This window comes from Bos indicus, chromosome 29 (assembly GCF_029378745.1).
Source record: "Bos indicus isolate NIAB-ARS_2022 breed Sahiwal x Tharparkar chromosome 29, NIAB-ARS_B.indTharparkar_mat_pri_1.0, whole genome shotgun sequence".
Classification (NCBI taxonomy): Eukaryota; Metazoa; Chordata; class Mammalia; order Artiodactyla; family Bovidae; genus Bos; species Bos indicus.
In genome coordinates this window covers 44790144-44803713 of record NC_091788.1, presented here as the reverse complement: position 1 = coordinate 44803713, position 13570 = coordinate 44790144, and the positions used below count along the sequence as shown (strand labels likewise).

At 52.5% G+C, this 13570-nt stretch overlaps 1 protein-coding gene across 4 annotated transcripts in view; it reads right to left on the bottom strand.

The window, feature by feature from the left end:
* Positions 1–13570, bottom strand: part of PACS1 (phosphofurin acidic cluster sorting protein 1) — a 150223-nt gene that overhangs the window by 17266 nt on the left and 119387 nt on the right. For all 4 annotated transcript variants that reach the window (XM_070783162.1, XM_070783163.1, XM_070783165.1 and 1 more), the window contains exons 3-10: positions 10695–10784; positions 9627–9752; positions 7258–7402; positions 6929–7020; positions 6737–6817; positions 3055–3114; positions 2116–2276; positions 1690–1783 (exon numbers count right to left, since the gene is read on the bottom strand). In XM_070783162.1, the coding sequence (XP_070639263.1) occupies positions 1690–1783; positions 2116–2276; positions 3055–3114; positions 6737–6817; positions 6929–7020; positions 7258–7402; positions 9627–9752; positions 10695–10784 (849 nt within the window). The remainder of the gene's footprint in view (positions 1–1689; positions 1784–2115; positions 2277–3054; positions 3115–6736; positions 6818–6928; positions 7021–7257; positions 7403–9626; positions 9753–10694; positions 10785–13570) is intronic.

Genomic DNA, 13570 nt, shown 5'->3' with positions numbered 1-13570 from the left:
GCCATCCAACAGTCTCATCCTGTTGTTCCCTTCTCCTCCTGCCTTCAATCTTTCCCAGCAGCTTCACTTTACGAATACAGCACCCGAGGCCCAGAACATCAGTTGATTTTTCTCTTTAAATTCTGTAAGTCACGCAACTGAGACTAAAAGCAGAGTCTACAAATTGCATCAACCCAGAGACAGCTTCATTAAGATAGTTTCCCTTACTGGTTGACTGACAACGATCCCTAACATTTCCTGAGTGTTTGCATATGTTAGGCACCAGGCTTAGTGCTCTGGGGTGCTATCTCAGTTCATAATTTGCTTGCACTGTATCACAGGAGGGCCCTTATTCTGCATTCTGAGGATGCCTGGAGTCAGTCTCCCTCTGGCCAGGCCCCAGGTTTCTCTCTGGAAGAGTCCGCCCCTTTTATTTACATTTGCAGTGGACTCTGGCCCCCATAGCCAGTGATCCGTCCACGTGGACAGTGAGGACTCAGCAGGGCCACTCATTAGCCCCACCAGAAAGAGCCGCTACAAGGACATCCTGAATAGAAGCAGCAGCCGTGTGAGGCCTCCTCCGCGCCGGATCACAGGAACCTGGGCTGGAAAGGCTGAGAGCGCGGGGTCTGCAAGGGGCAGGCCTGAGGTTTCTCCGCAGGGATTCTGGCGGGGCCTGCCAGGGCCCATCCCACGTTTGCTCGCTAAGACCACGTGGTGCCGCTGTCCTAGGGCCCGACCACACGTGCGGCGCCTTCAGCGGGAGGACGGATAAGGCGGACGACAGCGCCACCTGGTGGCAGCAGTCAGTCAGGCCGTCTCTGAGCCGACGGTTCGCAGACGCCCGGGAATGGACGGGGGTGGGGGCGAATGGAGGGCCTCACGGGCTTCAGGATGTTTCCTCACAGGCTCATACTTATTTGCTGGGTTAGTTTTGTATTTTCTTTGTTAAAGCAGCAAGAGCAGGAGGACTTAAAAGATTCAGTTTCTTTGGTCTACAGAGAAGACACTGGGCTTTCAGCTGCAAACCAAAGACCCTACTAAAATCCGGCAGTTGGCTGTAAACGAGGGTAAGGAGAGCTTCCAAGGGCCTGAGGCGGGTGCAGCATCAAGACGGGCTCCTGCTCTAATGCTCCACGGCTGGGGAGGCCTTCCAGGAGGGGCAGGGCGTGGTCCGGGGTGAGGCTGGGCTCTGGGGGGCTCCAGCTCCCTCTGGCTCAGCAGGCCAAATGAATTCTCGATTCTGTGAGGGCGCTGCCCACTTCCTCAGCAAAGCCCACGTAATTTCTCCTGAACAGACCCTGGGCGTTTCCTGCCCCATCCCTTCCCCGCCTGGAAGCAGAGTCGCTACCCCTGGCCGGATGCCACACTCCCAGCTACCGCCTGATGGGCTCTGAGGGGAGGTGTCAAGGCACCGCGTGCTTTGGAGGGAAGGCTCCAGGTCATGGCGGGAAGAGACCAAGAAGGACATCTGCCCGGCCACAGCAGTGCCCTCAGAGCACTAAGCGCCCGGCAGGACTGAGATGACAACCGAGGTTGAAAAAAGATGGGACCACTCGCAGGTCCCAAATGAGCCGGGAGCAGAGGACCCAGTGTTACCCCAACTCCCCCAGCCCCGCTCTGCACGCCCGCCACCCTTTGTTGTGCAGGAGACCCCGTGTTAAGCCCACTCCCTGGCCCCGCGCCCCCACCGCCCTCGGCCGTGCTCACAGGGCTGGTGGTGTCTTTGCCGAGGCTGCCCTTGCTGTTGAGGCTGCCGATCTCCGTCTGGGAGCTGGACTGTGACATCCCCTCAAAGAAGGGCCTGTGGATGGCAAAGAACCACAGCCAGGGTCAGTCAGGGGCCACCAGGCCCCAGAACAGCAGCTTGTGGTCAGCCGGGGAGAGCTGGTGTTCTAGAAAGATTGAAAACCCGGGCTTCAAGGATGTTGGGAGGAAGAGACACAGCAGAGGCTGGACAAGGAGGGGCCCGGACTGAAGGACTGGAGAGAGTTCTGTGGGGGCTTCTGTCAGTTAAACAACGACCTTTATCCAGAGGGCTGGAGGTTCGTCAAGGGTGAGGAGCCAAGATCCCCTGGTCATGGGGGAGGGGTCTGGAGACAGTGCGGCCTAGGGAGGCCGGGGTGCAGGCCTCACCTGAGCTTGGGCTTCGGCGTGCTGAGGACACTCTCTGTCTCCTCCATCTCGGGGCCACTGTCGCTGGGGTTATACATCTCCAGGCTGTCATACAGTTCGTCCAAGTCTTCTTCCACTTCTCGAATCTGCTCCCGGGACACATGTTCCAGCCCGAAGCCCACCTGTGGGAGAAGACAAAACCTCTGAGCTGGGGGCTACCCCTGTTCACAACATGGAGACGGGCAACTTCTTCCCACGGCTACCCTGCCCAGTCCCCTCAGGGGACTTGCCACAGCTTCACCCTCCTCAGGGTGGTCCTGGTGGCCCTTCTGTGATCTGACCCTGAGAGCAGGACATGGTGAGGGCCAGGGTTCCCCCTCAGTGCCTCCCTGGTGCTCCCCACGAGGACCCAGCGTCAGGAAGAGGAGCGGGAGCGAGACCATGCTTTTCCAGAGAAACAGGCTGGAGAAAACTCGGAAGCCTGGGACCCTGGCAGGCTCCTGCTGCCCTCCCCTCGAGTCCACAGGGGACAAGTCTCCAGTCTCAGTCCACTAAGGAGACAGCCTGTGAGGACCGGCTCCGGCCTGCGAGAGCTCGGGGGTCGGGGGGATACTGCTTCTCTAGTGGCCAGTTCCTGACGCCACGGAGAAGGCTCCCACCTCAGATTGCTCCTCACGATGTTCCCCTCGGGGCAGGACGGAACACTGAACAACGGCACTGCCAGACACCCTACACCGGAGGCCTGGAATTAACCCACGGCGGGGAGGACCAGGCGCCCCGTGTTCAAAGACAGTGGAACCTCGGGCGCCACCTGTCAACCTCGCCTCCTTCCAAGTAGCTACCGCCTCACGTGGGGGCCTGGAATCTCGCCTCCCAGTGGCAGCACCGACTGCGCCCCGGGAACCAGGGCGACACTCCAGAATTCCACTCACAGTCCGGCTCGGGAGTAAGGGCTCGTACCTCGTCTGAAACTTTAAACCGCTTCAGGAGGGCCACAAACTTCTGCTTGATGTTAGGTTGCTGTAGGGACAAAGCCACAGAGGTTCTCAGCCAGCAGCCCCATGTGGAAGGCGATCACTTGTTGGAAGGGTGACCGAGGGCCCGCTTTTGTAAAAAGCTGGGGGAGGACACTGGTGGGGACAGTCTCTACCCTGGGACCCCACCCCACCCCAGTAACTCCCCACCGTCACCTCCTGCTCATCCCTTTCTCTAGTCTTTCAGAAACCCGGTGCTGACGGGTGAGCGCCACCAGTATACACACAGGCTCCTCAAACTCGACGTTTTTCCGTGCATCCCCTCTCTGGGTCCCCCAGTCACCAAGGCTGACCTGGAATCTCTCCCCCCACCTCACCTCCCGGCCCAGGGCTGCTGGCCCCTACTCTTGTCCACCTGCTTCCATCCAGCCCCCCTGGAGCCACAACCGCCCTCCGCCAGTCCCCTCCACCCCACCTCCAGTCTCCTTCCCTCCAGAGTCCACGGTGGCTGCTCCACAGGCAGATACCCCCAGTCACTCCCCAGGTGATGGCCTTTGAGGGCCCCAGAGCCTCTTAGCGTCACTGTGTGTCCACTGAGGGCTGGCACTGCCTATCCCCAGCCTCGCCCACCATTTAACCCCTCACAACCCGCTTAGGTGGGAACTAACTGCTTCAGTTCAGTTCAGTTCATTTCAGTCGCTCAGTCGTGTCCGACTCTTTGCGACCCCATGAATCACAGCACGCCAGGCCTCCCTGTCCATCACCATCTCCCGGAGTTCACTCAGACTCACATCCATCGAGTCAGTGATGCCATCCAGCCATCTCATCCTCTGTCGTCCCTTTCTCCTCCTGCCCTCAATCCCTCCCAGCATCAGAGTCTTTTCCAATGAGTCAACTCTTCGCATGAGGTGGCCAAAGTACTGGAGTTTCAGCTTTAGCATCATTCCTTCCAAAGAAATCCCAGGGCTGATCTCCTTCAGAATGGACTGGTTGGATCTCCTTGCAGTCCAAGGGACTCTCAAGAGTCTTCTCCAACACCACAGTTCAAAAGCATCAATTCTTCAGCGCTCAGCTTTCTTCACAGTCCAACTCTCACATCCATACATGACCACTGGAAAAACCATAGCCTTGACTAGACGGACCTCTGTTGGCAAAGCAATGTCTCTGCTTTTCAATATGCTATCTAGGTTGGTCATAACTTTCCTTCCAAGGAGTAAGCGTCTTTTAATTTCATGGCTGCAGTCACCATCTGTAGTGATTTTGGAGCCCCCAAAAATAAAGTCTGACACTGTTTCCACTGTTTCCCCATCTATTTCCCATGAAGTGATGGGACCGGATGCCATGATCTTCGTTTTCTGAATGTTGAATTTTAAGCCAACTTTTTCACTCTCCTCTTTCACCTTCATCAAGAGGCTTTTGAGTTCCTCTTCACTTTCTGCCATAAGGGTGGTGTCATCTGCATATCTGAGGTTATTGATATTTCTCCCGGCAATCTTGATTCCAGCTTGTGCTTCTTCCAGCCCAGCGTTTCTCATGATGTACTCTGCATGTAAGTTAAATAAGCAGGGTGACAACATACAGCCTTGACGTACTCCTTTTCCTATCTGGAACCACACGACTCTGCAAAGCTGTGTGTGTGTGGTGCCCTCCTGCTGGGCCTTTTATATGGTAACTTCTGCCTTGACTAAACCTTGGCCGCAAATCCATGTGGTGAAGGCCTGTTGACTCTCAGAAAACCCGGCGTCTCTCGGCATCTCGCCCGTGAAATTGTCCAGCTCAGAGTCGTTCACTTCCCCTCTACTGCCGTGGCGGCCCTGACACAGTACTCGTCTGGTGCCGGCCCTACACCGTCACGGCCACTCGTGAAAATGTGTTTGTGTCAGTGGACACTGCGAGTTCCCTGATGGCACAGACCAGGCCTTCCTTATCTCTCCGTGTCCGACCCCAGCTCTGGTGACTAGTCTGTGGCTACCAGCACCTCCTGACTGGACGGCAGACTCGCCACCTGGGGACGGAGGAGACTGACTTGTGAGGGCGACTGAGCTGGGCCTTCGGGAAAGGGCGGGGCTCCCGTCGGCAGCAGGGCACCCGAGCAGAGGAAGACTGGGAGCCATGGTGACCGAGACGCAGGACCGTTCAGCCAGCGCGCCTAAAACAAGTGCTGTCGGTGGAGAGAGGACGAGTGTGTACAGGAGACAAGAAGGAAAGAACAGTTCCTCTCAAACTCTGACTGGAAAGCCCTGCAGTTAACAGCAGCAACAAAAACACCCTCGGGGGTGGCTATCAAAGGAGTGCGGAGCACTGGTTGAGTGACCGGTGAGGCTGGATGGACAGGAAGAGGCGGCTATAAAGCCCCAGAGGCACCCAAGGGAAGAAAATGGGACTTCTCTGTGGCTATAGCGCAGGAAAAAAAAATTGGCGGGAATCAAAAAAGAGATGCCTCACCCATCATCAAAGCACAAGTGGGGCTGGAGGCCGGGACAGGCCTCACTTGGCCTAGGAGCCCAATCAAGGGTGAGAAGCCTGAGGACAATAAAACGGTTCAAACGTGCTCTAGACGTCGCTAGAGCCCAGGGACAGCCCAGGACGCCTGGAGAGGGGACAGCATGTCTCACAGTGGACCAGGCTCAACCAGGCTCAGACACACACACTGGGAAGGTCTGGCCTCTGCTTATTTCACTCCTGAAGGTGGCGGGAATCTCTGCTCTCAGGGTCCCCAGGCTGGCTCTGCCCAGAGACGATCAGGATGCCTCTGGGGACTGATGAAACCGGAAATTTCTCTTCCAAAAGTAACACTTGTGACTCTCCTACACTTTGGCACTGGAGCCCAGAATAGGTCAGATTTAACCTAGAAATTCAGGTATTAAGCATCAGGAGATGCAAGAGATGCAGGTTCGATCCCTGGGTCAGGAAGACCCCCTGGAGGAGGGCATGGCAACCCACTCCAGTATTGCTGCCTGGAGAATCCCATGGACAGAGGAGCCTGGTGGGCTACATACAGTTCATGGGGTCACAAAGAGTCGGACACGACTGAGTGACTGAGCATGCTAGTATCTCAGTCCAGGAGTCTAATTTCACCAAAAGCAGTGGCTCCTTAGGAAATCTTATGCAGGAGACAGATTCCATGGGCATTTGGTCTCTAATGTCATGGATCTATTAAGGCAGGCATGATATCAAGCCCACAGTTTCAGGCACTAGCCTATTATTTCTGGGTAAGTTCAACAAATGATCTGAAGTGGAGATTCTCCTAGAGAGGACTGGACTTCTCTATGCAGTGGACAGTATGAAATCCACAGTGATCACCTGGAGGGGAGGCAGGCTGTCTGAGGGGCTCTGCTCCCCAAGGAAGCATCTGTTCCAAAGCCTACAACAAAGTTTCTCAACCTTTCTTCTATCCTAAGAGAGCCCGAAGAATGTGACAGACTGCCATCAGGAATGCCGGTTCTCTACCACAGTGATTGGTGTTGGAGGAGGTGGAGGTGCTGGTGGAGGAGAATGTGGTACCAAGGGGTGTATCAGAGCCTCGAGCGGACGGCCCTGTGTGGATGTTATTGATAAAAAGAAAAAGCTCCCAGGAAGTCTGAAAACACCACTCCCATCCTACCCCTCCCCTCTCAGCCCTGACTGGAAATCTTGGTGGAAGCGTTCCCCGGACCTTGGCGGCTCACCCTTGTGATGGCGGACGTAGAGGTGAGTTTCCTCCGGGTCTTCTTTACTTTCCGCAGATCCTCGTCCTCGTAGAACAGGTCCTAAGCGGGCAGGGGATGGAATGAGGTTGGGAAACCCCAACCCCAGGAGGTTCTGGAGGGTCTGGAGGGGCTTCCCAGCCGGCGTGTGTGTGAGGGGCTGTGGGAAGTTACCTGGCCGTGCAGCGGGTCATCACTGCCCTCCTGCTCCGATGAGAAACTCTCCTCCTCTTCCTCAGAGTAATTGTCAACATCAGGAGAACGGTCTGGAAAACAGACACCTTAGTAAGAGAACCTCGCAAGGGGGAGACCTGGCCTGGCGGGGGCCTCTGGCTGGCTGGCGTCCCGCGATCCTCAGGTGGCGATTAGCCTGGGGTAGAGGAGAGGGCCCCGGCCCCCTTTTATTTTCAGGGACCCCTAAGCTCCTCTTTCCCAGGAACACTGTATTTCCCAGGGTGGAGATCTGGGGGTTGGGCAGGGCTTTCCGACACCACTCATCTTACCAGACAGCTTGGATTTGATCCCCTCGTGGTCGATGGGCTGGCTGGACAGGGAGTAGATCTTTATTTCTGCCACGGGCACGGAGACATCCTTTACGTTGCTGTGCAGGCCGAGCACCAGGGCGCCTTCGTTCGGGTGTTGCATCACCTACGAGCACAGGCGGCCATGGACGTGCCTCACGCAGAGCCCCGAGTGTGGTGCGTTTTCACAGATCCCAGCGGACATGCGAGCCACCGGGAATGGCATTCTGCTAACACATTTTCTTTCTCACTCTCCCTCGCCTGCTCTTCTTCTATTGCCTTCAGCCTCACTTTACCATTTTTTGGCTGCGCAATTCAGCCTGTGGGATCTTTGTTCACCGACCAGGGATTGAACCGCTCGACAACTGAACCTCGACAACTCAGCAGTGAAAACACAGAGTCCTAACCATTGGACTGCGAGGGAATTCCCTTGTCTCACTTTATTTTTAAAATACTTCTTTATCTGTTTGGCTGTGTTGGGTCTTAGGTGTGGCATGTGGGATCTTTCATCAGTGAGCCCAGGCTCAGGAGTTGCAGTACGAGGGCTTAGCTGCCGCATGTAGGATCTTAGTTCCCTGATCAGGGATCGAATCCGTGTCCCCTGCATTGAAAGGCAGATTCTTAACCACTGGACCGCCAGGGAAGTCTCTGTGGTCTCATTGTAAAACTGTCTCCAGAAGTGCCAGTCACAGTTCTGGTCGTGTGCAAAGAGATAAAAGTCAAGGCCTGAGATACAAAATGGCTGCTCCTCTCTAGGACTGCAGTTAAGTCTTTCACAGAGGAACCAGCTCTTAGGCTCAGCGGTGGGGGTGGCGCCTGCAGACCGTGGCCACCTGTGCCTGGCAATGAGAGAAGGACCTAAGGGCTCAACACGGCTGGCGAGACACGGCGTCCACAGCCTTTGCAACCCCAGGTCCTTGTTCTGATACAAAACATGAAGATGACGGAAAGATGCGCTGGGACTACCTCACCTTTTGTCGTGGCTGCAAAATTTTTTCCTATTTGAAGTATGAAAATATAGAAATACGTTTTAAAATTGATTTGTAGTCCCTTTCTTCTTCCCCTTCATCTGGGCTGAGAAGATTTGCTGAGCATACAGGAGAGCCTCACAAACAAACAGACTGAAGGAATGGAGAGGAGAAAGGCTGGAGGAGCCCAGGGGTGCTGACTGGAACTGACTGGAATGTGAGCGCACATCTAAGGATTAATAACTGACTCAGGCAAGAATAATTAACAGAAACTAAAACTACGAAGATATGAGCAAAAAAGAGACTGTTACAGAGTCCTCAAACATCTGCCTATAAAATGTTTTTTTTCATTGCTAAGAACAAAATATGTGTTAATTAACTTTATATTGGAAATGCCGGCATACATCATCTTCAATTAGCCGAGCGATAAGACAGCCTCACCAGTAACAGGACAAGTCGACTCGGAGTGCTGCCTGCATTACTGTTGTGGTAACTCTGCCAAAAACCTGGAAGCTGAACGTGATCTTCAGAAAACATCAGACCAACCCGGATAGAGGAACATTCAATAAAGAAACCAGCTTGTCCTCTTAAAAAAATGTCAAGGGCATGGGAGACATGGGAAAAATCTGAGGGACTGCAGGTCAAGGGAGACCAAAGGGACAAGCAAATGCAGCCCACACTCCCAGGTGAAGCCCTGGGCCTGCGAAGGACGTTCCCGAGCCACGTCAGTGTCCTGATCTTCATGGTGGGTGGTGCACACACGTGAGAGTATTCCTAAGAAATTGACACGGTGCATACTAATGTGTGGGCTTCTCAGGTGGCTCAGTGGTAAAGAATCCGCCTGCCAAGGCAGGAGATGGGGGTTCGATCTCTGGGTCAGGAAGACCCTCTGGAGGAGGCCATGGCCACCCACTCCAGTATTCTTGTCTGGAGAATCCCATGGACGGAGGAGCCTGGTGGGCTACAGCCCGTGGGGTTGCAAAGAGTCGGACACGGCTGAGCGACTGAACAGCAACAGCATATTAACGTGTAATGGGGCATCCTGTCTGCAGCTCACTCTCGGTGGCTCAGAGAAGTGAGCAACACGCACACGGTGTGCACAGGCGAGAACTGAAAGGCAGATGTGCCAACACCGGAGAGTCTGGGTGCAGGGCAGACGGGAATCCTTCTTATTATTAGAAGTGTTCTCTGACATTTTTAAAAAAGCTAAAGAAAAAACTTTTTGTGAGCAAGGAAGTACTGGATAAAAAGAGGCACGTCCTGGATTTCCAATAAAAGAATTAGTTTGTAACCTGGAATAAAACAGCCAGGGGGTGGCAGGCTTGGAAGAGCCCCAGCTGGGCCGGGGTCTCTCTCAGGCTCTGAAAGGCCACCCTCTCTCACCTCTGCCATGTTGATGAGCCCCACGGCCAGGGTCTTATAGCCCAGGATGGTCCGGTTCTTGTAACGCTTTCTCCTCTGCAACATGATCTGCAGCTTGTTGGCATCTCGCTTTAGGAAATGAGGGTACTGCCGGGCACAAAACAGAGACAGGCAGTTAGTCAGAGAGGGAGGTCCTCAGTGGGGTCTAGTCCTGCTGGAGGACGCACCAGCATCCTCTGCTTCCCTGGCTCCCCTCCGTATGAGGGGGTGATGGGGATCACTGGCTCCCCTCTGCATGAGGGGGTGACGGGGGTGAGAGGAGCATCTGGTTCTGCCCAGCGCCGGGCTTCCACTCTGTGGCTAGTGGTCCAGACATGCTCTGAAACACGGCCTCTTTCCTTGCCAGGTGATCGAGCGTTCAACCTGGGCTACTGGGGTCATGAGGAGAGACAAGACATATGAGGATGGATAAGGAGGAGAAGGGATGGGACGGAGGCTGCAATACGAGGGCAAAATGAGACTGAAGGAGCACGCTCTCCTTCGGGGAGCGGGGACACAGATTACTAGGGAGAGGAGATGGGGAGGACTGTGGTAGACGACGGGGCCAACAGCCCAGGCCAAGGAAAGAGGATGTGATGCACACTAGTCCACAGGATGGAAAACGGCAAGGTCCCACTGTATAGCACAGGGAGCTATAGTCACTATCCTGTGACAAACCAAAATGGAAAAGAATGTGAAAAAGAATGTATACATAATACAGGAAACAAACAAGAAAAAGGAGAAAGTATAGGTATGTGTACACAAAATGGAGTCACTTTGCTACACAGCACAAATCAACACGTTTTAAATCAACTACAATTAAAAAAAGAAGAATGAGACATGGTGTACTTTGCAGCAGCCCATCCAGGTCTCAGCACCCGTGGTGCAGCGGCCTCAGAGATGGCGCTGGCCATCCAGGCAGGCCACAGAAGCTCTGGGTGACATTAAGCCATTGGGCTGTTCTCGGATCAAATGATCTCCAGATCAGAGCATCGTTCGAGACCAGGGGGATATGGCATATTAATGACCTAAGACAGAGCAGGTTCTCACCTGAAGGGAGAAGGTTAACTGGAGCTCTGTCTCCACCAGTCCACTGGCTGGAAGGATGATTTCGTTGGAGCGAAGAATCCTTTTTGAACCCTGAAACCAAGACAAAATAGGTCAAAGCTGCATCACCAAAAATCAGACCAAAAGAAATACCATGCTTACAAACAGCACCTAAACTCTACGAAGAATCTTACCAGTTCAGATATTCCATCAGTCTTTGCTGTACTTGATTAAAATCAAGCCACTACCGTAGACATGATTTTACATTATGCTGTTTACAAAGGGTTTTCACATTAAAATGACATGTTACTGCACTCGAGTTCTCCTTTCCCACTGCCCCTGAGGGAGAGGCAGCAAGGCTGCCCCAAAGCATGGCAGTTCACCCCAAGGCGTGGCAGTTCTCCCTGAGGCTCCTCGGCCACCCTCCTCCCATCTGACTGGCCACGCTGTCCTCTCTCTGGGCCTTTCGGCATGCTGCTTTCTCTTCCTGGGTCCTCTCTCATGCTTAAACACACAGCTCACCAACTCACTTCCCAGTCTCAGCTTTGATACAAATCTTCCCCAGGAACTTTTGCTTTAAGCACCGTCCCCACTAAACCTTGCACTGGGTTAGATACCCTAGTGTTTTTCGTTCTTAAAGAAAAATAAAGTTGGGCTAAACTGTTCCTCAAAGTAAAAAGAGACCAGCCGGAGGTCTGAGGAATGACAGTAAATTTGTAAAAATTACTTAAAAAAATTAAGTTTAATTTAACATGGTGAAGTGACCAGATCTCCAGCACACCGATGGACGAGTTAGTAAACGTGACACCCGTGTAGCCCACATCTGTATCAAAATGTACAGGATCTCTATCACTCCGGGAAAATCCCTTGGACCCCACTCTCCAGTCAATCCTGCACCCCTCCTCAGAGGTGAGTGCTGCTGACTCCTCTCACCAGAGATCTATCTTTCTTGCTCTAAAATACCACATAAATGGAACCACACGGCGTGTACTATTTGGGTGGCCTTCTTCTGCCCAACATTTATAATGTGTCTGAGGTTCACATAGGCTGTTGCGTGTATCACATTCCCTTGGACTGCCCAGCAGAATCCTGTCCCACGAACGTACCACGAGTGGCTCCCACTGTCCTGTTGCTGAACATTCACACTTGGGGCGTTTCTAGTTAGCAATCACTACGGCTAAAGCTGGCATTCTGATTTTCATGTGTTTGTTTATTTCTATTTTACTTTTGTTTTCAGCAGGTCTTGGTTGCCGTGTGTGGGCTCTTTCGCTGTGGTGCGCAGGCCCTGCACTGGCGGTGCTCTGGCTCCAGTAGCAGTGCACGGGGCTTAGCTGCCCTGCAACATGCGGGACCTTAGTCCCCTGCTGGGGCTCCAACCCGCGTCCAGTTGCATTGGCAGGTGGATTCTCAACCACGGGACTAGCAGCGAAGTCCCAAAGCTACCACTCCAGTACAAGTCTGTGTGGAGGTATTTTTTCTTGGACCCCTAGCAGAGGGATGGCTGGGCCTCAGGGTAGACGCACTTGTAGCTTTATGAGAAACGACTAGACCTATTTCTAAAGCGTTGCTGCCATTTTCCACCTGCAGCTGCAGAGTCCGCAACTTGTGGGCAATGGGCGTGGTCTGTCCAGGACACATGGATTCTACTGCGCATGTGCAGAGGACCACTCCGCGGCACTTCGCGTCTCCCTGGTGACTCATCCTCTGCAGCGCCCTCCCAGCCATTTATTGGTCGTTTATAAATCTCCATTTATGATGAGCCTGATCAAACTTCTTTGTCCGTGTTGTTCATCATGTTACTCGATTGTAAGTTTTTTTAATTTGTACAAGAATTTGCCAGATACATGAATTGTAAATATTTTCTTGCCTATTCATTTTCTTAATAGTATCTTTTGATGAAGTATTTAATTTTGATCTTTTTTTTTCTTTCTATGATTAGTGCATTCTGGGTCCTAGCTAAGAAATCGTTTTCTAATTCAAGGTGGTCAAGTTATTCTGCTATACTGGAATAGGTATTCTGCTGTTGTCCTTTAGAAATGAAACTTTTAGTTTTTTTATTTTTATTTTTTTTAGAAATGAAGCTTTTAGTTTTAATTTTTAGGTTTCTTACATATCTCTAATTTTTGCTTTTATAAAATGCAGGTTTTGGAAAATGCAGGAAGAAAAATTTTCTAAATGTAGTATTTCACAATGCTTTTATAATTATAATACCATTATATTATGCCAATTAAAAATAATAACCTGGAGAAGGAAATGGAAACCACTGCAGTATTCTTGCCTAGGAAATCAGCATGGACAGTGAAGCCTGGTGGGCTACAACCCACAACGTAGCAACTAAACAACAATAACAACAAATAATAATAAAGGAAACTCTGCTTCATGTGTTAGATAACACTTTTTGTAACCTCTGTTATGACCAAGAGTCTTGACAAAGTTTTCACCTGAATTTATTTAGGCTCTTAGGATTTAAGAAGTCTCTGGACAATGAATCGGAGAAATGCTAAGAATCCAAAATGTGGTTTATATATAGCAGTGGTTTCAACCAGGGGTAGGAGACATTTGGCAATGTTTACAGATATTTTTTGTTGTTACCAGTGGGGGGTGTGTGTGTGTGAGTGTGACGTTTCTAGAGGGGAGAGGCCTGGGCTGCTGCTGACCAGCCTGCAGGGCACAGGACGGCCCCACAAAACTGCTGAGAAACCCTGCCCCCTCTGCTGCTTCTAGGTGTGACCGCAGGGCTTGGCGGTGGGAGGGAGTCCTCCCTGCTCCTCAGCATCAGCTCTAGAACACTCTCCCTTCCACCTCCCCCAAGTCCCACTCTGAGTTGCTGCCACTGCCTCTCTTCTTGGCTGTTGTTGTTCTTTCTTTTTTCAAATTTT